Consider the following 22,392-nt stretch of genomic DNA (forward strand, 5'->3'; position numbering starts at 1 on the left):
GGACCGAGGTAGTAAAAAATTAACCAGTTTTAGGTGCCACGTGGCAGAACATCAGGTCTCGATTTTATTTTTAACCGAGTTAATTTGGTGTTTATGCTTCGGTTTTTTTACAACCGAGGCATATAAATTTGTCGAAATTGCGAAAATGCCACCGCTTCTACATATGCTTCGGTTTTCTAAAAACCGGGGCATATTACCCGTGTTCTTATCCCTATTTTGTACTAGTGTTGTGTGAACTGTTTGAATGCGAGAAAGTTGAACGCAACCCAAATTAGAGAACTAGGGCTGACGGCGACATTGGATAGATTAGGGAACTAGGGTTTCTGTGGAGAAGATGATGATGTGTCAACGATTTCACTCTGTAATTGCACATCTGGACATCTGGCCGTTAACGATTTAAACGGCGTTTGCAAAAAGGACCAAATTGAACACAAATTACATTCTTTAGGACAACATTAAACAGCAAAAAAAAAATTGGGACCATTTCGAATATTCCCAACCAAAATTGGAACCAAAATAGGTATTATACTTCAGTGAAGTTTTGTTAACTTAATAAAGTTCCATATGTGATTTTAATATATATAACAATTAAGTTATTATCAATTTCACGCACCATTGGAAACTACTTGTTATTTCTGTACTGGAGAGTTATGCTTTGTGGTTCTACTCATTGCACAAGTCTCCTCCCAAAAATCTCAAACAAGCAGTTGATTGGTAAGAACCTCAATGTTTGGACTTTCTTTGTTATATAAATGAATGCTAAAACCTTTTTTTTATATATAGTTCTATTTCAGCAAGTATGATGTTGGTTGGAAGATCAACTGTTAACAGTAGAAAGCTTGCATGGATTGCTCTCAAGGTTTGACATATGCTAAAGTCATACTTTCTTATAGTTGTTTTGTTATAATGATTTTCACTAACTATTTACAACTGTGATGGTATATTGTAGTATAACACACAAAGTGGGTCATATGAGTGCGAATACTATGTAATGTATTGGATGACCTACATTATTCGTGCCCATATCACAAGAGGCCGAGAAACGGTAATATTTAAATTTAATGAATCTTGATTTTCTCCAACATTTGGAATTCATATACACTAATTAATATCAATTGTCTTGTGCAGAGATTCAAGACTCCTACTCCAATTCTTGAGAAGCCACTTACATTCTTGAAGAAGACAATTGCAAAACATTTAGTTAGATTATATAATAGTTCATAGTTATTAGATTTAAAATACATTAGAACATGTTGATTTATAGTTATTAGACTTTGTACATTATGTGATGTAAATATTGTCTATTGTGTTGAATCTGTGTTGTTATGATATTGTTTGATATGCAGGTCTGTTTTTGTGATAGTGGATATCACAAAAACAGACCTGCTATTAAAAACAATTGTAGGAGAATAGGCCGCGGTTGTGGCCAAAACCGAGGTAGAAAGTCTTCTTATGGCCTCGGTTCAGCCACAACCGAAGCCATAGGGTGCACGTGATTTAAAAAAAAATAGGGCTTTGGTCGCGGTTCAAGCTAGAACCGCTATCATATCCCCACGTTATTACCTCGGTCCCCCCCCCCCCCCCCCCCCCCCCCCTTTGTTTCTCTCTTCTTTACTACTTCGTTTGCTGAAGAACCGAGGCAGTATCCTTCAGGATATTACCTCGGTTGAAACCGCGTCCAAAAGTCTCAGACCTTTTTACCTCGCCCGTATATGTCGCGATTCTAAAACCGTCACGTATATTAAAAAATAATTGTTGTCGTTTCCCTTCGCTGCACTAGTGAAAACACCTAAAACAATTGTCGGTCACTTAGTTCAACCATTATCTTAAAATAATCATGCTAAGCCCAAACCTAAAAAATCCTCTTTTTCTACAATAATGTCCACACATGCATGACTTTCTTATGAGAAGTAGAATAAAATTTGAAGAAGGAATAAGGAAGACAAGTTTGCCTAGAACAAAACCTAAGATGAGAGATATCTTGATATTCTCAAGTTTAAAAGTGAATGAATAACATAAAACATACTAATAAGGGGGAAGAAGAATCGATTTGATGTAATTAATTAGAAATGAAATTTTCTAATATCTTTATGTAATCTTCCATATACTAAGCTCACCTCTCTTACGTTCATTTCGACCAACTTTGACACTAACCTAAAGTTCAAAGTCAACTAATCTTTTGTTCACTTGCTTCACCACTCATATAAATCTAGACCCGCATATACCGCGTTATTAACTAAATTAAAATTAAACTTAATTATAATTTCAAATTATTTTGTATTTTAACAAAAACATAAATCCTTACGAAAACATAAATCATGCTGGATGGAGGTGAATACAAGGAGAGAAGTAAATACTTATGCAATATTTTACATCTTAAAATTGATCTCTATCCACATATTGAAAATATCTCTAATACAAAATTGATAAAAAGCTGTCACACACTTGACATGCTTATAATTTTCACCTCATTAAATGTGAGGTAACACCAACCATACATTAAGAATTAAATATTATTTTGATATTTAATTTTGAGTAAAAATTGAAATTAGTATTTTTTTAAATTTTAAATCAAATTAGTTTTTTATTTTTAAAATTGCATGAATTTAGTTTTGTTTTAACCTTTGTTAAATTTATTTAACGTTTTAAATATATTTTTTAACTAACATTAGAACAAAAATATATCAAATTATATAAATAACTCAAATATTACATGAAATATTTTTGAAACGTTAAATAAACTTAACATAATTTGGTTAAAAAAATTAAATTTATATATTTTTCAAATTGAGAAATTAAATTAAATTAAAGTTTCAAAAATGGATTGATTTTAATTTTAACAGTAAGTTAAGAGATACAACCATACTTAATTGTAATGATTAGCAGAAAAAATATATATTAAAAGAAGAACATTAAAAATTAAAAATGAAGTTGAACAGGGGGAGTGATACATATGGTTTAAGCGTGATGCATCAAAATGTTAACTTTTGTATAAGGATTGATTATAATGAAAAGTAGTTGCCCCTGGTTTTCCACCCGTTTGACTTATAAATCCACACAGACCACACAAAATATGCCTGTGCCTGTCTTATTCAATATCGAATTATGTTTTTCACGCCAGAGAATCTGTTGTGGGGATCTTTGTTTTTTTCTTTCTTTCTCCATTTATTTTCTGCTCATCTTCCTCTTTCTATCAGAGGAAATTCAAGCTCTCAACCATTAAACATCATCCTCGACTTTCTTTTCTTTTCGCATGTGGATGTCGCTAAATGTCTCCAACGTGCCACTGTCTCAAAGTTCATAAAGCTAAGTCTTTTTCCTTTTCAAAAATCTAACTTTTAGTTAAACAAGGTTTTAACAAAAATGTCTTCTTTTTCTTTTCATTATCAATATTTTTTTATCTCGAGAAATATATTTTATTGCATAACCGGGATACAAAATCTACTCCCATGTTATAGATTGGGATATATATTTATACAAGCAAATTATCCTTATTATTATTTATCTTCGTTACAAGAAAAGATGCCAGACTCTATTTAATAAATATAAAGACATAAAATTCAAATACCAAGCTTATATGAAAATAAATAAGGTAATTTCTTTTAACTCTTTTTAAATGTATGAGAAAGGTTTTGAAAATTCCCGTAACTGATTATCATAAAACCCACAATCGATTGTGAAAGAAAAGTTTTGAAAAAATCACACAATATTAATATATATATTATATATTTTTAAAGTAATAAAAAATAAATAAATTTATTTTAATTTTGATAAATTACTTTAATATATTTTTATTATGAAATATAAATTATTTATTAATTAAAATGTTATAATAATTTTGTATTTTAATTTTAATTTGATTTTAACTTTAATTTATACTTTTGAAATTTTACTTTGTGTTTTTGTATATAATTGTGAGGGTCAAGAGAAATATTTTTTGTGATCGTCTTCCTTGTTTTTTGACTTCTAAACCTTTTACTTCAACTTCTTTCTATCCGAGCCAAGTGGGGGTATTTTTGCGGCTTAGTTTTCTATTTATAAGTTATTTTATGAACCCTAAACTGACATAGGTCCAATAAAACGAACTTATCTTTAAATTCGGTATGTTATTCATAAACAATTTCTTTATGCTGTAATCAGTTATCAATATCTTTAATTAATTTATTAGTTGTTTATTTGCCCAAACCATTGGCCCGATTATAATAACTTAAGCGCAGGCCTAACATTAATAACTTGGGTGTTGCTCCCTCCACCACCCAAGTGCTTCTACACCTTCCCACTATTTTTTTTTATTCCAAAAATACTCTACACCTCCCCACTATTTTTTTTATTCCAAAAATACTTTACACATCCCCACTATTTTTTTTATTTCAAAAATACCCTACACCTCCCCATTATCTTCAACAATCTTTCTTTTTCTCTCTCTGCATTAATGGAGCATTCATAAATTCAGAGAAAACTTCAATATTAGTGTTTCTACCACTTTCATTTTATAAACTTAAAAATTAGATGCAAATACAAAATAATAAACATAATAATATTAATAGTAAATAATATATTATTATTATTATATTTATAATGACGAAAGAACTAAATAAATTCTAAATCTTTAACAAATAACTTTTCTTTTATATTTGAAGTATTTAATAATATTTTTATATTATTTATCTAATAAATTAAATATTTTATTCAAGTTATTTGAGTCAAACATGTCGGTAAGTTAAAACATAATATAATGTTAAAAATTATAAATATTAAATGTAAAAAAAAACACATATATATAAACATTTTTCTAGAAATTTAGAACAAAATTTTACCTTTAAGTAATTTGAAGAAAAAAAATATATTGAATAGTGAAAATAAGATTGAATCAAACTTATTTAAGAGAAAGTGTAAATAAAATTTTGCAATATATCACAAGTTTAAATCTGAGTCATGTGAATGCTCCATTAATGTGGGAAGAGAAAGAGAAAGATGGTTGAATAGTGAAAATGTGTAGAGTATTTTTGATAACTTAAGTGCACGCCCAACTTTAATAAATTTAAGTGTTGGTCCAACATTTGATCTGTTTTGATCGTTGACAAAAGTAACAAACCGAATGATTGTGGATGTTGACCGTTCTGTGTATCCCATATACCATACACTTTGTATATTAATTTTTTTTTATAAAATGATTATCAAATTTATCTATCATTTGTTGATTAAAAAAATACTCAGCTATATGGTTGAAAATATTTATTTTTTATATCTTTTGTTCTCATTTTTCTTTCCTTATTTGTTGTCTTTTTCTTGTGTGGGAATAAAGTTATTGTCTTTTCTTAATAATAAAGACATAATAATGTTTAAGGATCGGGTTTCAATTGTTTTTTGCTTTTTTTTTTATATTTAAACTTTGAAAAATAAATAAATTTGGCCTAATAAATTATGTAGTTTATTTTATTTAGCCACGTAGGATATAGATCGTTGATGTATGATTTAACAATATTATTATTGTTATCGGTTTTGCTACAATTAAGTACTTATTATTTAATTATTTGAGATATTATTTGAAACATCAATCTTCTAAAATTGAATACTATTATATAAAAAAAATGCTTTTGAACTTATTAGAATAATATTAAATTATAAAGATTATAATAATTATCTTTATTAGTTGAATATAAATACTATTTAAGATAATATTTTATTAGAAAATTATTTTAATTTGATTTTTGTTAAATGTAAAAGTTTAAGACACATGTGGTGACAATTTGACATCTTAGCTATTTTTTAAAATAATAACAATATTGTATAATTTTATTTACAATTTATTAGATAAAGAATGTTTTGTTTTTTAAATGTATTAACAAGGACCAAACTTTTAACTAAAAGCACACCAAATTATAAAAATAAGAATATATTTAAAACATAATATTCAATAACAATTAAAAATGCATAATAAATTAATTGAATGTCACATGCCTTTTTATTGAAAGACTAATGATGGAGATTGTATTGTAATATAAATCTTTTTCTAAAATTAAAAATGTGAAAATATTTAATTATAATAAATATTTTCATAATTGTTAAAATCAAGTTTTATATTTTAATTAAATTATCATAGAATTTAAAAATATTGAAAGAATTATTTTAAATATCTTGATAATTATAAATTTTAAATATGCAAGTTGTGACAACTCATTATTTTAATATTTTTGTTAAAAAAATTTATAAAATTTGAAGTGATAAAATGATGATAAGACAAAAGAAGAATACTGTTAGTTTAGATTGAATTCAGTGTACACGTGGATAATGAATTAAGTGTTTATGAGTTGTAATAGGTGATAATTTTTAATAAAATAAATAATGAAAATTTAAGAGTATCAATAAACTAACTTAATCTAATTCATTTACATACTAACTTTTTCTTTAAACAATTTTTCCTATATTTTCTTTTGTAACAAATAATGTTAGCAATTCCTTAACTGTTTTTTTTTTACTAAGCCGTTGTTGTCTCATATGGAACAGGACGACACTGCTAGAGTGTAATCAAGCTCAACTTGTGTTTCATTTAGTGAAACAGCGAAGATAAGCAAACACAGTAATGCCCAAATTGAGAATGAAGAGGAGGAAATTGCAAACATACGATTGTGAGAAATCGATTCAGCTTCATTTCAATACGTTGAGTTCTACTTCATGGTGGCTGTTGTTTTGTTTCACTTTTGTAACTTTGTATTTTTTTTTAACTGATCACAACAATGCTCAAATTGAGAATTAACATTAGGAAATTGACAAAGTAACTTAATTTTTTTAAAGAAATTTGCAGAGTTTTAAATTTGTATGGCGTTAAAATGCTAAAATAAATAACTGTTATTTTAAGATTGTTAGGATGTATTTTGATGGTCGATGGGAATTTTCTATGTGCAGGCAGATAGAGAGTTAGTGTAACTTATGAGAATTAAAGCTATGTGGAACATCTTTTCAGTTAAGAGTGTCTATCTAAATAAGAAAATATTTTAATATTCATTTTAAATGGTTGTATATATATTACATACTCTTACGTATTCACTACACACAAAAATTAAAGTTAAAATTTAATTTATATTTTATTAATTAAAATTAAAAAATTAAATTTATATTTTATTAAGTTAAATTAAATTTATATTTTATTTTATATTTTTTAATTTTATTTTTAAAAAGTTATAAAATATATCTTTTTAAATTTATGTCCATATCTATAAGTATTAAAAAAATTCATAAATATTTTTTAAAGGTTTAATGTCTCGGTAGGTTCCTATTTTCGGCATGAATTTCAAATAGGTCCCTTTTCTTTTCGGCGTCTCAATTGGGTTCTTTTTTGTGTAAAATTGGAGCAATTAGGGGTCTGCCGTCAAATTAGACAAACGGCCGTTTAAGTTTGCCTACGTGTTATTAAAAATGATTTTGAATTAATTTTTGTATTAAAAAATGGATTTGTTCTTCAAGGGCAAAAAAGGCAAACTGGGGCAAACCCTTTTCTTCTTTTCTTCTTCGATTGGAAGCGCGGTTCTTCTTTTCTTCTTCGATTGGAAGCGCGGAGGGGAAATCCCTTCCGAATGAAGAACTTACAAGAGGTCACGATGTTATTCGCTATCAGGACCGCCGGCGACGACGCCGGTCACCACCAGGGCTTCTCCCAGCGCCCCGCTTCACTTCGAGCAAAGAACTCCTGCACCAGCGTCCACAACCGTCGCGACCCCTCGAGATCTCCAGTCAGGCGACCGTTGCGCGACCACGCTCCGTCAAGCTAGGACAGCCACCGGCGATGACGGTCACCATAGGAGGAAGATTTACCAGCGTCAACGCGACCTTCTCCTTCTTCGCTCTTCTCCGACAACCTAACTTCACCGTGCTTCTCACTGTTCCTGTTTTTTGACTGTTGGAGACATGAAGAGAAACTCAAAATTTGTTTTGTTTGTGCCCGAGTGGTTCTTGATGGTTCCTAGTGAATACAGGTGAGTAGTGTGAGAAGTGTATGATAGATGATGAAGGCGTTGAGGTGGTTACGGATGAGAGGAGTCAAAGGTTGGAGTTTGTATGGTTGCAATAGGCAGAGACTGGGAAAAAAATCTCTACATAATTGAGCTCAACCGTAATTGCAAACTAACTTTTAAGTGCCTTACTTGAGCTGGCATAATCCAAGAATAAACGAAGCAAACAAATAGAGGGCCAGTGAGAATGTGAACAGAAGTTAGACATTCTATTCCAACAACAATGCCACTTAGTGGTAACCAATGCTTGACCAAAAACGACAATATTAAAGGTTGTATTGAAGTTGAGCAGTTAGAGTGTTGATTCCAGATTTGTTGGGAAAAGAAGGAAAACCAAGGGTTTGCACCTAGCGTCACAGCCGAACGGTATGAGTGCGTATGTGACTGGAGAACGAACGTCCCTAGACGAACGCTACGAACACACAGTACTGCAGCGTGGATGACCGAACGGTATGAGTAACATGTGCGACTGGAGAACGAACGTCCCTAGACGAACGCTACGAACACACAATACTGCAGCGTGGATGACCGAACGGTATGAGTAACATGTGCGACTGGAGAACGAACGTCCCTAGCCGAACGCTGAAGGAGATGAAAAGAGAAAGAGAGAGTAAAAAGCACAGAAACAATATTATTCACTCTGATTTCTTCAAAGTCACATTTACAAGAACAGAGGTTTAGAATTTATACAATGAAAAGGCAACTGGACAGTTAATTATAAACTGTCCTCTCTGAAACAATCATTACAAAACTCTAACACAAAGCTGCCACAGTCCTCTCTTATTTAGGTAATTTCCTAATCTAAACCGAACAAATCTAACCCAGAACTACATAAATCAAGGTAAATCAACAAAAACATAGAAAGCCCTTTGAGAGAAGTATAAGAATGATCCACTTAAAGGGAAATGAAGCCATACAAGGTGCCAAATCACTTCATCTTAGCCTCTGTAAAGAGAACATGACGATTAACCCTAGGATCAAATTTTCGAAACTCAAGCTTCTCTGTGAACTGTCTCGGCTTTCTCTTTTCATAGAAAAATCCAGTGCCGGCAGCAGACACTAGTTTCACAAACATCTGAGCCTTTTTCTTCTTGTCACCCATTCTTTACTCTTGAAAGTGATATCACTATCTATCACAAACGCAAGATCTGTAATGGAGGTGTTGTGAGACGCAAATCTGTGTGGTAGATGTTCGATTCGTCGTGCTGCTGCAGGTGCGTAAGGCTGCTCCTTCCACTGTTTGTCGTGGCTAACGCCGGTGAGGTGCGATTGGAGGTTATCAGAGGAATGGCAAAGAGAAGATGATATGAAGAGGATTATATGAAAAGGGTTTGCCCCAGTTTTCCTTTTTTGCCCTTGAAGAACAAATCCATTTTTTAATACAAAAATTAATTCAAAATCATTTTTAATAACACGTAGGCAAACTTAAACGGCCGTTTGTCTAATTTGACGGCAGACCCCTAATTGCTCCAATTTTACACAAAAAAGAACCCAATTGAGACGCCGAAAAGAAAAGGGACCTATTTGAAATTCATGCCGAAAATAGGGACCTACCGAGACATTAAACCTTTTTTAAACGAGTATTCGATAAGTAATGAATAAGGATATAATTTTGTTTTTTGAAAAATCACATACAGAATAGATTATTATGTGTGTTCGACCGTAACTATGACTATCCCTATATAATTAGAGTTAAAAAGGAATTTTTTTTTCTTTTTTTTTTTGTAATTAAAAAATATATATCTGAATAAAATTTATCCTACTAAAGCTATACTTTTTTTTATAGTATTATAAGCGAAATATTCAATACTTATTTTACCTAAATAGAATATTTATCTTAAATTCAACAATTAATTACTTAACAAAAAAGTAAAATTTAAAAATTATTAAATACAAAAAAGCTATCTTTTCAAATATCAGAACTCAATATTAAGCTTAATTTAATAAGTCAAGCAAGTGACTTATGTATTGGTATTTAATTATTAATTTTTCATTACAACACTTTAATCTTTTTTTTCTGTATACTCAAACTTAAACCAATGCAATTGAGAATATCGTCTTGTCTCCATCATATTTTTTTTTTTATATCATTACATTTCTTTTAAAGCAATTGAAATGCAACTATGTCAACTTGTGTCGGTTATGTACTTTGTTAAGTAACGATACATTAGTCATTTTCCTTTTTATTTAATTGGAAAAATATTCAATAATTTGGTTTACATATCATATTACATTTTTTATTCCTTTTTTCCTAACTATAAAATGACTTATAGTTGCGTTGAGTTTTGTATAACATATATATGATTGTTTAAATAAATAATTTATTTGAAATTTATGATTCTTATCCACTACACATCAATATTATTTTTTCAAACACGAGTTTATCTTCAAATTGTAAAACGTATTTAATTTAAATTATGTTAAATTTTATGGATAAAATAGGAAAAAATAGCATAATATTAAGTAACAAGGTGGACGAGTCTACAAATGGGGATATGGGACAATTATGTTGCGACGCAATTATTGGTGAAATAGTAGTATTAGTCTTCCAACATCAATCATCCATGTTCACACGAATATGGAATATGGAATAGTACCATTCTACATTCAATTATGCATGATGACATTTCACATAATGCAATAACTTATGTTGGGACATCAATTTAATTTTTTTAGTAAGTGTATTCTTGTCCATATTCTAATTTATTTTGATGATCTAAAAATTCATAATCAATTGTATAACAACATTTTTTTCCTCATATAAATAAATTAATCATAACTTTCTAATTTATAAATCATAAATAAGTTGAGCTGGGATAAACTCAATGTAAAATTTCATATAATTATAATCTCCATACGTATAATATGTTGTTGTATTATTAATAAATGACTTACAAAACTAAAAGTACTTCTAAATAATATTTACACTCACTCACTTATTCTCTCTCTATATATTGTTTGGAAAAAAATAAATATTTATAATATCTACTAACTCTTATTCAATTCCTGAATTTGTAGTCCTCTCATATAACATATACAACATTTCAAATAACAAGAAGGTTAAACTATCAAACACAATTATATATAAATCTCACAATCAAGTTATATACAGATTAATATAAGAAAAACATTTTCTCTATTTAATTCATTACTTTACTATACATCAAACACATGGATATAACTATGAAATAAATAAATATAATCATCAACTCATATATTTTGAAAGACATATTAAATATATTACGAGAAATCAACACCTAATATTTTTTAAACACTTTAAATATTCATTAAGTAAAGATAAATTTAAACTAATAAACTCTTCTTCTTCGTCTTCTTATCATTTGAGGTCTTAATTTATAAAATATAAACACACTCAATAAAACTTGGACATCTCTATTAAATATAGACATATGTACTTAATACATATAATATACAAGTTGAGTTAGCATATCCTAGTAGGAAAGTGGCTTAAACCATCAAATCTAACATACAATACATCAATTCAATTAAATCTATCATTTGAAATATTCTCTATATGCATGCCCACATACATAATCCAACGTGTCATCATAAAAAGTAATACATGACAATATACAATTAAAGTTAATTAACTAAATTTTAATGAAAGAATGTTAAGAAAGCTAGATACAAAACACACAAAAAAAAAAAATTTGTTTTGTATAACTAAGGTTATACTTGGGTTAGAGTCATTTTGTTGACTAAAATTGTCTATTTGGTCTTTGACTCATTTATTGTTTATTAAAATCAACATTCGCTAAAAGAATTTAATTAATTGTTCTCACTTTAAAATTTGTTAAGCGAAATTATTCGTCGCTAAGTGAATTATTCTAAACCAACATTTCTGCACAATTCTCTAAAGTTACTTACAGGATTAAACAACCATTTTCTCTATTCCAACAACTTTATACTGCACAATTAAATTATGGCCCAATTATTTTATTCCAAAAAATTCAAATCAAATGGACTATTCAATATTCAATAACAATTTCAATAAGATTCATTATTTTCAATGAAATACAAACATTCTTCAATTCCATAAAACTGAAATCTAATTCTTCTACCAAGTTTTAAATCTCAATATATAATGACTTTCTATATTCACACGCACAATTTCTTAATTAAGAAAAAAAATACTATCTAACATTAAAATGACTCAAACAATTCCTAAACTTATATGTGCATGAACTTAGTTATTCATTTTAATATCAATTTAAACCTATAGTTTGTCCTTATTAAAACAAGAGAGCGACATAGAATTAATTGCTAATGTGTATGAATAATAGTATCTTGACATACTTTTATATTTATTTCAGATTTCACATAGAGTAAAATGATCATAAATACATTTTTTACTTTTTTAAGAAAGAAAAAAAATAAAAAATAAGAAAGGATAGTGTAAATGAATATAAAAAAATGATGTTTGCCAAAGTATTATTTTTCAATGTGTATTGACCACATATGATTATGTATCTATAAATAGAAAAATATAAACACTTGGATCTAAGCTCGTTACATTTAAAACTAACACAATATTATAACTAACAATATCTAATAACATCTTAAATATATTTACACTGGTACATAAGTTTTTTTACAAATATAATTAATTATAGCCCATAAAGATTTAGTGAAAATATCTACTAATTAATTACTTGAGTTAACAATCTCAGTCTTGATGTCTTCATATATGATTTTTTTTTATCAAATAAAATGACAATCAACTTGAATGTATTTGGTTCTTTAATGAATGATACGATTAAAGCTAATATGAAGAGTTGACTGTTACATATAACTTTAATTTAAGTGACACCTATAGATTGCAACTCTTTAAGTAATTGTTTAAGTCTAACAAGTTCGCTAGTGATTGAGTCCATAACTTTATACTCTATTATATAGTAGATCTTGTCACAACACTTTATTTCTTGTTCTTCCAACAAATCAAGTTATCACTAATGAAGACATAATATTCAAAAGTGGACATTCTATCATAGGGAGATTTTGTCCAATTAATATCTGAAATGTAGACAACTTTAATACGATTATTGTGACCATATATCAAACTTTCCCAAGAGATATTTTAATATACTTTAACATATGAATGAATAAATTTAGATGATCTACACATGGGGAATTGAGAAAATGACTAACCAGAGTGATTGAGAAGGAAATGTCAGAACTAATAACACATGAGGTTAGATAAAGAATGTCATGATAAGCCATAAAATTTAAAAAACATATGAGAAAGATATTCATGGGTAAAGTTTGAACAAAATTTCCAAATTGAATTTTAATTTCATTATAAAATGTTTGAAACATCGAAAACAACTTAGAAATATTTTTCATTGAAAACATCTTGAATAGTTAGCAATAAAAGTGACAAAATACTAAAATCCTAAATTTGTCTTAACATGACTTGTTCCCAAATTTCAGAATGAACTAAGGCAAAAAGAGATTTAGCATGTTGTGAGACACATTTAAGGAAAGAGCTATGATTGTACTTTTTCTAATTGACACAACTCATAAGAAAAATTGGATAACTTGGACAAACTTGAAACAAGCTCCTACATCTTAACAAGACTAGGATGACCTAGTTGAACATGAATTAAAGGAGGAGAATCCATTATTGATTCAACATGTGCATATGTCTAAAGATAATAAAGTTCAATAGACCCGTATCTAGCGCCAATTATCTAACTCAAACTTTTGTTCGAGAAACAAAAAAAATCTTTGGTAATTAAGATAATACAATCAAGGGAACAAATGAGACAACTAAGGGATAATAAGTTAAATGAAAACTCAAGAACGTAAATAACATTATAAATGGATAAGGAAGGAATAAAATATGAATGGTACCAACATCATGTGAGGAGAGTCGAGACCCATTGGTTGTGGTAATGGAAGGAAAAGAAAGGAAAAATGATTTATTACTAGTAATGTGATATGTGACACTTGAGTCCAAAACAAATAGCAAAAGAGAGTTGAAATGTGTACAACATAAGTAGTGAAACTAAAGTTTTGACGATTCATGTACCATTTGAGACATTAGTTAAAAATTTCAGGTTGTCATGAAGAATTAGATGACACATGACCAATAGAAGAGGACATATGTATTAGTAGAAAGTGAAAATAATTACCAAGGGGAAAACAATCCTAAAATAGTTAAAGAAATCCAACAACACCTGATCACGACAAAAGTTATTGATCTAAAAACTTAGGCGAGTCTAACAACAGTGGTCGCTAGTGGAGTAATTGTCAAACATGAGTAGAATAGTGGTGTCGTTGGTCTAAACAACAAAACCGATGATGATGACAGTGACAATGTTTGAAAGGATCATTTTTCTCAACTGAATAAAGTAGCAACAAGCTTAAACACTAGAAATAAAAAAGGAATTAAAAGATTCTTAGAGTGAAAAGATACTTACTCAAATGAAAATAATCCACTATAATATGGTAGGATATATTTTCAAGAGATAAGAATCACGGTCAAACAAATATAAAGAAAAAGGGGGAAAATGAAAAGTAGAAAGAGTTGCTTGTAATACAAAATATACAAATCACTAGTACAAAAATAACGTATAACGTCACGCATTCAATGTTCAACCGCGGAGTAGCCAACGTTAAAAATGACTGGTGGCATTTTTGTAAATAAATGCAATTATTAGACGTCGTTTAGAATTGTAATTCGACGTCAATTTGTTATAAGATGACGAATATTTAGAAGTATGACATCCTATTGGATAAATTTTGCAAAAATGTTTGGCCCAGAAGTGAAAATATACTTACGTATGACGTCAAATGCCCTAAATTTAGACGTCAAAATGTTATAAAACGTCGAATGCTCTAGCGTTAGACGTCAAAATGTTAGTGAATTCAATGAAAATTGAGTGGGAGATTGAAAATTCATTCACTTTATCTTAGAGCGCAAGACATTTTTCTCTGCTCAAACTTTTCTCGAACGAAGTTTGACGGCCATCACATGTAATCTTTCTTTCATATGATAAAAATGCATGTTAATTAACTACTTTAGGTATAATTTTCGTTTGTTTTGACAAATTATTTTCGTGTTCTTGTACTTGATAGGCACATTCTGCTTTCTTTCTCACCGATGACAACACTTTATTCCGACGAACCCACCTTTTGAAGGTTAGTTTTCGTTTTCGTTTTGAAGAACTTATTTGTTAAACTTGTTTGTTGTTGTTGTTTAATTGAACTTGTTTTTTGTTGTTGTTTGGTTGAAGTTATTTGTTGTTGTTGTTTGATTGAACTTGTTTGTTGCTGTTGTTTGTTGTTGATACTACACTCTTCTAAATTCGACATCAATTTAACGTTTCCTGACATGACGTCAACTTTGAATTCGACGTGAAAGATCAAAAAATACCAACGTTATACAATGTTTTGTACTAGTGAATGGAAAAAAAGGTAATGAAAAAAAAAGAGATAGCATTAAGAAAATTCTTGATCTTAATTAGAAATGGTTACGATCCAAAGAATATTTAATTTCAGTCCAGAATGTTGTAATCTAAAGAATACTCTATAGTTAATTGTTGTTATGTTTGAAATAATATTATCTTAACTTGGTTCAAATAATACTCCATTATAATTAAAAGTATTAAAGTCTAAAAATTACTCACTTTGTATTTTTCCAGCGATAATCCTATGATAAAATCTGATCATGCTAATCAACCATTAAACTTAATATGTGCTCTATACAAACTAATATAAAACATCAAGGATAATTTTTCTATACTCTAATATATTTGTATTGCATCGTATTTAAGCCAAAACAACATGAACTATTAGCAAATACATGGACTACTAGTATAGCTCGCATCTCTTTATCTTTTGAAAATAAATTTTGGTCTTGCTTTTAGATTTATTGTGGCTTATGTTAGTATATTTAGATTCAAATTAGGTTTTATTCCTAATAAACTAACAGAATGTGTTTTCTTTTCGCCTCCAATAATTTTTTTTACTTTATTTTTATCTTAAAAACAGTGTAAATTACTTTATTCTATTATTGAAAATGTATCTAAATATCTCACAAGGAAAAAAAAAATACCCGAAAGGAAAAGCTAAAATAAAATAACCAAGATCATGAATAAAATCCGATAATTGTTTAGAAATATAAATATACTTATAAAGTCAATCATATCTATAAAGATTATTTTTTTATATTTATTTTCCAATTTTACTCTTTAAATAAAAAATTTGTTTAAATTAAAATATTTATATTTTCAATTTTATTTTTTAAGTGACCGATTTTTTAAATTTAATCAATTTTTATTTGAAATTTTTTAAGCTTAACTATTTTTAATTACAAAATAAAAACCAAATAAAAACTATTTACAATAAAATTACAAAAATGATTTTAATTTAATAATTATGATAATAACAATATTAATAATAATAATAATTTTATTATTTTTATTAATATAAAAAAAAGAGTGCGTTTATTTTCAGTATTATATAATAATTAGATTTCCTTACTCCTAATTACTTTCAATCATTTCATTTTTCCTTCCATCACTTCTAGTCGGTTTTATATTACTACATTATCTTGGTGCGAAAATATGTCTTTTCCCGAATTATATCATTACGTTGTGATCGTGGAACACGTTCACTTGTGAACGCTGCTATATAGGAGAGGAGAAAAGACTCCAGATTTTCTGGTGAGAAGCGAAGAAAATAGTAAACTAAGTCTTTGTCCGTTGTTTCTTCTGTTTCCCAGTCTTAGGTTTAAGTTGAAGATCAAAGTCCACGAAACCATAGACACAGCCACAAGCATATTGGAAACAAACAGCTACACCCTGCAGACATGGTGAGAACCCCTTGTTGCGACAAAAATGGTCTCAAAAAAGGATCATGGACACAGGAGGAAGACAAGAAGTTGATCGCTTATGTTACCAGGTATGGCCACTGGAATTGGCGCCTGCTCCCCAAGTATGCAGGTACATGCATTCCTACTACTCTAAGCTTACATTTTATACTTTCTTCTACACAACATTACTCTTCAACCCAATATTGTTGACCTAATGGTGAAGTCATTTGCCAAATTTTCAAGAGTTTTTAAGCTCAAGCTTCTCGTTTTATTTTGAATGCCCAAAAAGCTCTATCAATCAGTCTTGAATCCACCTGTTGTTTTTTCTTCTGCAAATAAATTATATGTATGTAAATGTTTACAAAGTACATGGTTTCATCTGTAATTGTTTCTTAAGCCAAGATATCTGATGTTAACATATGATGTTAACAGTATATGTATATACCTAAGCTCAATCAGTCTCCTTCAGATACACAGCTCTAACTTCTTTCGGTATCAAACCTTGTGAATCCACTGTTGTGATCTAATGGTCAATTTATTTGAATAATTTCACCAGTTTTTAAGTTCAAACTTGATTGTTGTCATTGTATATTACACACACAAAAATAACATCTAGTCCATAATCCATCATCGCGGACCTAATTAATGGTGAAGTTATTTGAATAATATTCATGAGTTTTTGGGTTCACGAGTTTCAAACTTCATTGGTTTCATATTATATATATATATATATATACACATACATACATTTACAAACACACACATATATAGTACACACAAAAATAATACCTGAGAGATTTTCTACTTTGTCTCTGAGTCATGCTGGATTTATAGCTCTAACCATGTTGATTTTTAGGTCTTGCAAGGTGTGGAAAGAGTTGCAGACTGAGATGGCTGAACTACCTAAGGCCAGATGTGAAAAGAGGGAATTTTAGTGATGAGGAAGAAGAAACCATTGTGAGACTTCACGGAAAGCTTGGTAATAGGTATGTATAAATTACTGGGCCTGGTACTACTGTTTCTTCTGAGTTTGCACTACTCAAAGTTCACTTTGGTCGCGCAAAAAGCTGAACACATTCTCATGAATCCGATTACACCATTCCCAGTCGCAATGTAAGTTTAATATAGGATTCAATCTGCCGTTATATCATAAATTGACCTAGATTTTAAGAGTTGAACTCTTAATCACCTCACTCACTCAATTATATGTATATTATCCCGTAATCTATTAATTTGTTTCTAAACTATCCCAAACTAGACTTCATTCATGTTAATTTTGAAAGTACGATTTTATTAACCCTATACGTTTTTAATCTATTATCTTTTTTAAAAAAAATCAGTAATTTTTAGAAAAATTTTCAATAGTTAAAAGTAATCTTATGTAAGAATTTAAACTAATTTTTATAAATATAAAATACAGTTTATTTATGATAACTTTATTTATATTGCTTATATACTAGATATATTTTATAACTTCTTTTATAAAAATAAGGTTATTTTATCCTACACCTCCAATCATTTCATCTGTATTTCCAAAATTTTTTAAAAATTTAAAATTACCTTCTATAATTCAAAAAACTCTACAGTTTCATCATATTTTGTATTCGATTAAGAATTTTTTTTTTTGAATTTCGAAATTTGACGAAGGATTTTTTATTTTTTTTATCAGATTTTGAAATCTGATGAAGTTTTTGAAAAATCCTTAATTAATTTTGAAATTCGATAAAAAAAAGTTTTTTTATTGGATTTTGAAATTGAATGAAGAAAAATATAATCCATAAGAATATTTTTTGAAATTGGAGGTCCAGAATCAACAACCTAAAAATAAATGTCCATGTTTAATATTAAAATAGTAAAAAGCAGTCTCAAGTCCAAAAGACATAATTATGTGGTTATGTTGCAATTTACATGTTCAACTTTGTTAAGAAAAGAAAATTTTATGTATGCTATAAGAAAATCTAAGCTGACCTCACATGTCTAACGTCACCCACTAATATAATATAAAAAACATGGTTTATTAATATATATATATATATATATATATATAATATTAGATTTATAATACATAAAACTTTATGTTATCATATTAGTAAAAATAGTTTTGAGAACGATTTTTTATGATGGATAATGTAAAATAGTTCTGTCACGATTAAGTTTGAATAATTGCTTCAGTTCCTCTAAGTCTTATTGGAGAACTTAAAGTTATTGTCTACTTAGCCAATGAAATTATGAATTATGATATAACTAAAGCTTTTCAAACACTTCAACTATAGGGCTTGTTATATTAGAATAGTTTCAAAAATAGATGGGCATAAAATAGACCGATCATAAGACTTTGTGCTGAAAGACACGTCTTTATAAAATATTTGAATAATTAATAAAGAAAAATTTATTAGAATTTGAATGATAAGCGAAACGGAGACCAAAACTGTGTGAAAAGTAGTACCAGCTGACACAATTCTTTTCGAAATTAAGAGCGTGAGGAGGACTGATAAAACAATATTTGAATTCATGTTATTGTGTGGTGTATTTGAACTAGGGTCATTAATTTCAGTACGAAAATTATTATGTGGTGTGCTGAGCTTGGGTTTGAAATCAGTAATTTCGTGGTTGTGAAGGTGGTCAACAATTGCTGCTGAATTGCCAGGGAGGACTGATAACGAGATAAAAAACCACTGGCACACCGTCCTCAAGAAGCGATTTCAACAAAATTCTATTGGAAAGGAAGCCGTTATTTCCGAGTCATCGGAGACCTTATCAGAGAACTACAGTGACCTCAACACAACAAGCGATACTTCTGGTTCTGCTTCGGCTGCAGCAGCAACCGCCACAAATGATGAAAGTTATGATGGTCTTTCTGGTTTGGATGCATACACGGAGCCTCTGTCTGTAGATTTCTGGACAGAACCTTATTTAGTTGACAACTCCTATGTCCCACCCGAGTCGGAACCTGTTTACTTCAGTCCTATGTACGAAGTTGAAATTTGGAACCAGAATGAGCTGTTCCTACAGGAATGTGAGGGTTTATTCCAATGGTGAGAAGGTTTGCGGTGCCGTATGGGACTATTCTACCCTGTTATTATACTCCTTATGTGTGATGATGTGTGATTGTAACTATATTTGGTGACCACAATAAGATAAGGAACAGTGGTGCGTAAATACTTTACTTCAACATCTCCACCATTGATTTAGATCCATGTACAGAGAGATTGGGTTTGTATTTGATATTTCATATGCTAAGTATAATGAGATTTTCATATCAAATCTAGTAAGACCCACAAGTTACTCTTTCTACCTTTCCGTTGGACCCACCTCAGAGATTTCCAAACCTGTTAGGTATATACAAAAGAAAAATCTACCATAAATATTCAACATATGCTACATATGAGAAAAAAAATTATATATTATAGATGATACATTTGATAAAGAAGAAAGATAAAAAAGTAACAAGTGTTGAATATATATATATATATATATATATGTCATCTTTAATGAAACCGTCATGTATCGTAAAAAGGAAAAAAAAAAGTCAGTATTAGCTACTGTCAAAATCCAGTAGTATAAGAAATGTGCGATTATCTTTGAATTTTTTTTTTCTTCAAAGAATCCATACGTTCTTACTCCTTGTAGGTAATATGGATATTTATTTACCCGTGGATTTATCTGTTATTAACATGATTTAGGACTGAAATCCACATATAAATTATATGCTAACAAGATTTTATCGATAAATTTTATACGTAGTATTTTATATTGAATTTTAAAAAATTATATATATATATATATATATATATATATATATATATATATATATATATATACATATATATCGATACATGTGATACTAAGAGTTTAATAATTAGTACGTCCTAAAAGCTTAAGTCATCAATCATACATATGATATTTAAAAGTAAACCGTGGAAATAATAAATTCAATCAGAGTACGGGTGAAGAAGACAAATGATAGACAAGTTTTAACGTCCCAATTTTGTCGAGACGCCGAAATTTTATTATGCTAAAAAGTCTTAATTATAAATGTAATCTCTAATGTTGCTTAAATTGGCATAACATTCAATGGTTATTTTCATGCATAAGGTAATAACAGATTTCTCCTATTAGAAAATATATTTTATTTAAAAATAATTGATATTTAGCAAAAGTATACCTGGTTAAGTTTAAATATATATTATAACGCAATGTTTGAATATTATGTCACATGTATAATGAAATGTTTTCATTTTAATTATGTAGCATGTAAAAGTGAAAGCAATCTTTTCATACAAAGTATCAAAAGTGAATTTAAGAAAAACAAGCCAAATAATTTTGGAGAAGATTTGAAATGTCATTTGTCAAAGCACACAAAATGTCATTATTAGTGGCCAGTACGAAATTTATGTATTTTTCATTATGTGATGTGAAGTTATTCACTTTATGAAAATTCTTATAATATCCTATATCTAAGAGATACTTTTGTTACCATATGTCATATGTTATTGTAAGTCGTGAGTGAAAATTGAAAGAATATTTAAGTTTTCATATTGAGGTTGAGGATGGTATTTAATATAGTTGCAATAGTGTAAAAAATATTTGTTTGTTTAAATCCATTCGATATAAAAAGTAGTATAATGGCATAATTGTAATTACAAAAATATTTTTTATATTGATTGGTCACAAAATTGGTATGTAAAGTAGTATAGATTATATTCGAAATTATAATATGTACTACTTTACATAGCGATTTTGTGACCAATCAATATTTGAAATTGATTATACTGATTATATATATTGATTATATTCGAAATTGATATAGAAAGTCGTTTTCTATAATGGTTAAATCTAGAACCAATAACAAAAATGTAATATTGGACAGCACTTTATATATCAGTTAGTCACTATAATTGGTATATAATGTTTGATGTTCTTCCCCACCTTCCTTTTGCGCTTCACTTTCTCTCTTCTCTATGCTTTTTCTCATTTGTTTCTTCTCATGCTGCCCCATTGTCTCTCCACTTTCTTTTATTTTTTGCTTTCCTTGTTCACTCTATATCGTTCGTCTTTGCTTCTAGATAGTCTTTGTCGTCACTAATTGTCGTCACTATGGTGGATGAAGCTCTTGTCGTGGTGGGTCAAGTTGCTCCTCAAATGTGTCACTAGTGTGGTGTGTTTTTCGCTATTGTTGAAGCTGCAGCGCATGGTCAGTTGGTTGGTCAAATTTTTATTGGTTTGTTCAAGCTATGGTGGTGTGGTAGGTCGTTGATGCTGATCGTCATGCTCGTGGTGTTTTGTTGAGGATGTTGTGTTTTTTGGTATTTACTATTACATTTATTGTAAGAAAAATTCAATATTGTGAGGTTTTCATGTTTGTGCTATTGCATTCAATTGGTGTGATTACCCTTTTGTGTTAGAACTGATGATAAAATAGTGAGGTATAGATTCCAATAGGTGTCTCGCTATCTTGTTTTTTTTTTGTTGAATCCAACGTGAGAGGTGCTGATTTTTTGAAAATCACCAAATAAATTGTAGGCAAAAGATAAATTGACATCG

At 29.0% G+C, this 22,392-nt stretch overlaps 2 protein-coding genes across 2 annotated transcripts; one reads left to right on the plus strand and one right to left on the minus strand.

Moving 5' to 3' along the window:
- Positions 1-8,921: 8,921 nt before the first annotated feature.
- On the minus strand, positions 8,922-9,377 carry LOC108333805 (uncharacterized). Its single transcript, XM_017569265.2, has one exon. The coding sequence runs from the start codon at positions 9,109-9,111 to the stop codon at positions 8,938-8,940; it is 174 nt and encodes a 57-aa protein (XP_017424754.1). The 5' UTR covers positions 9,112-9,377; the 3' UTR covers positions 8,922-8,937.
- Positions 9,378-16,724: 7,347 nt separating this feature from the next.
- LOC108332874 (transcription factor MYB14) lies at positions 16,725-20,216 on the plus strand. The gene is made up of 3 exons (XM_017568172.2): positions 16,725-16,978; positions 17,705-17,834; positions 19,467-20,216. Exons 1-3 carry the CDS (start codon positions 16,846-16,848, stop codon positions 19,885-19,887), a joined length of 684 nt encoding a protein of 227 aa, XP_017423661.2. The 5' UTR covers positions 16,725-16,845; the 3' UTR covers positions 19,888-20,216.
- The last annotated feature ends 2,176 nt before the right edge of the window (positions 20,217-22,392 follow it).

Source organism: Vigna angularis, chromosome 11 (genome assembly GCF_016808095.1).
Source record: "Vigna angularis cultivar LongXiaoDou No.4 chromosome 11, ASM1680809v1, whole genome shotgun sequence".
Classification (NCBI taxonomy): Eukaryota; Viridiplantae; Streptophyta; class Magnoliopsida; order Fabales; family Fabaceae; genus Vigna; species Vigna angularis.

Bases quoted from the DNA above. Each gene is read 5' to 3' on its own strand.
- LOC108333805 (XM_017569265.2), bottom strand. From the start codon at position 9,111: ATGGGTGACAAGAAGAAAAAGGCTCAGATGTTTGTGAAACTAGTGTCT.
- LOC108332874 (XM_017568172.2), top strand. From the start codon at position 16,846: ATGGTGAGAACCCCTTGTTGCGACAAAAATGGTCTCAAAAAAGGATCA. The intron at 16,979-17,704 runs GTACATGCATTC...GTTGATTTTTAG, and splicing joins CCTGCTCCCCAAGTATGCAG to GTCTTGCAAGGTGTGGAAAG. The intron at 17,835-19,466 runs GTATGTATAAAT...GTGGTTGTGAAG, and splicing joins CACGGAAAGCTTGGTAATAG to GTGGTCAACAATTGCTGCTG.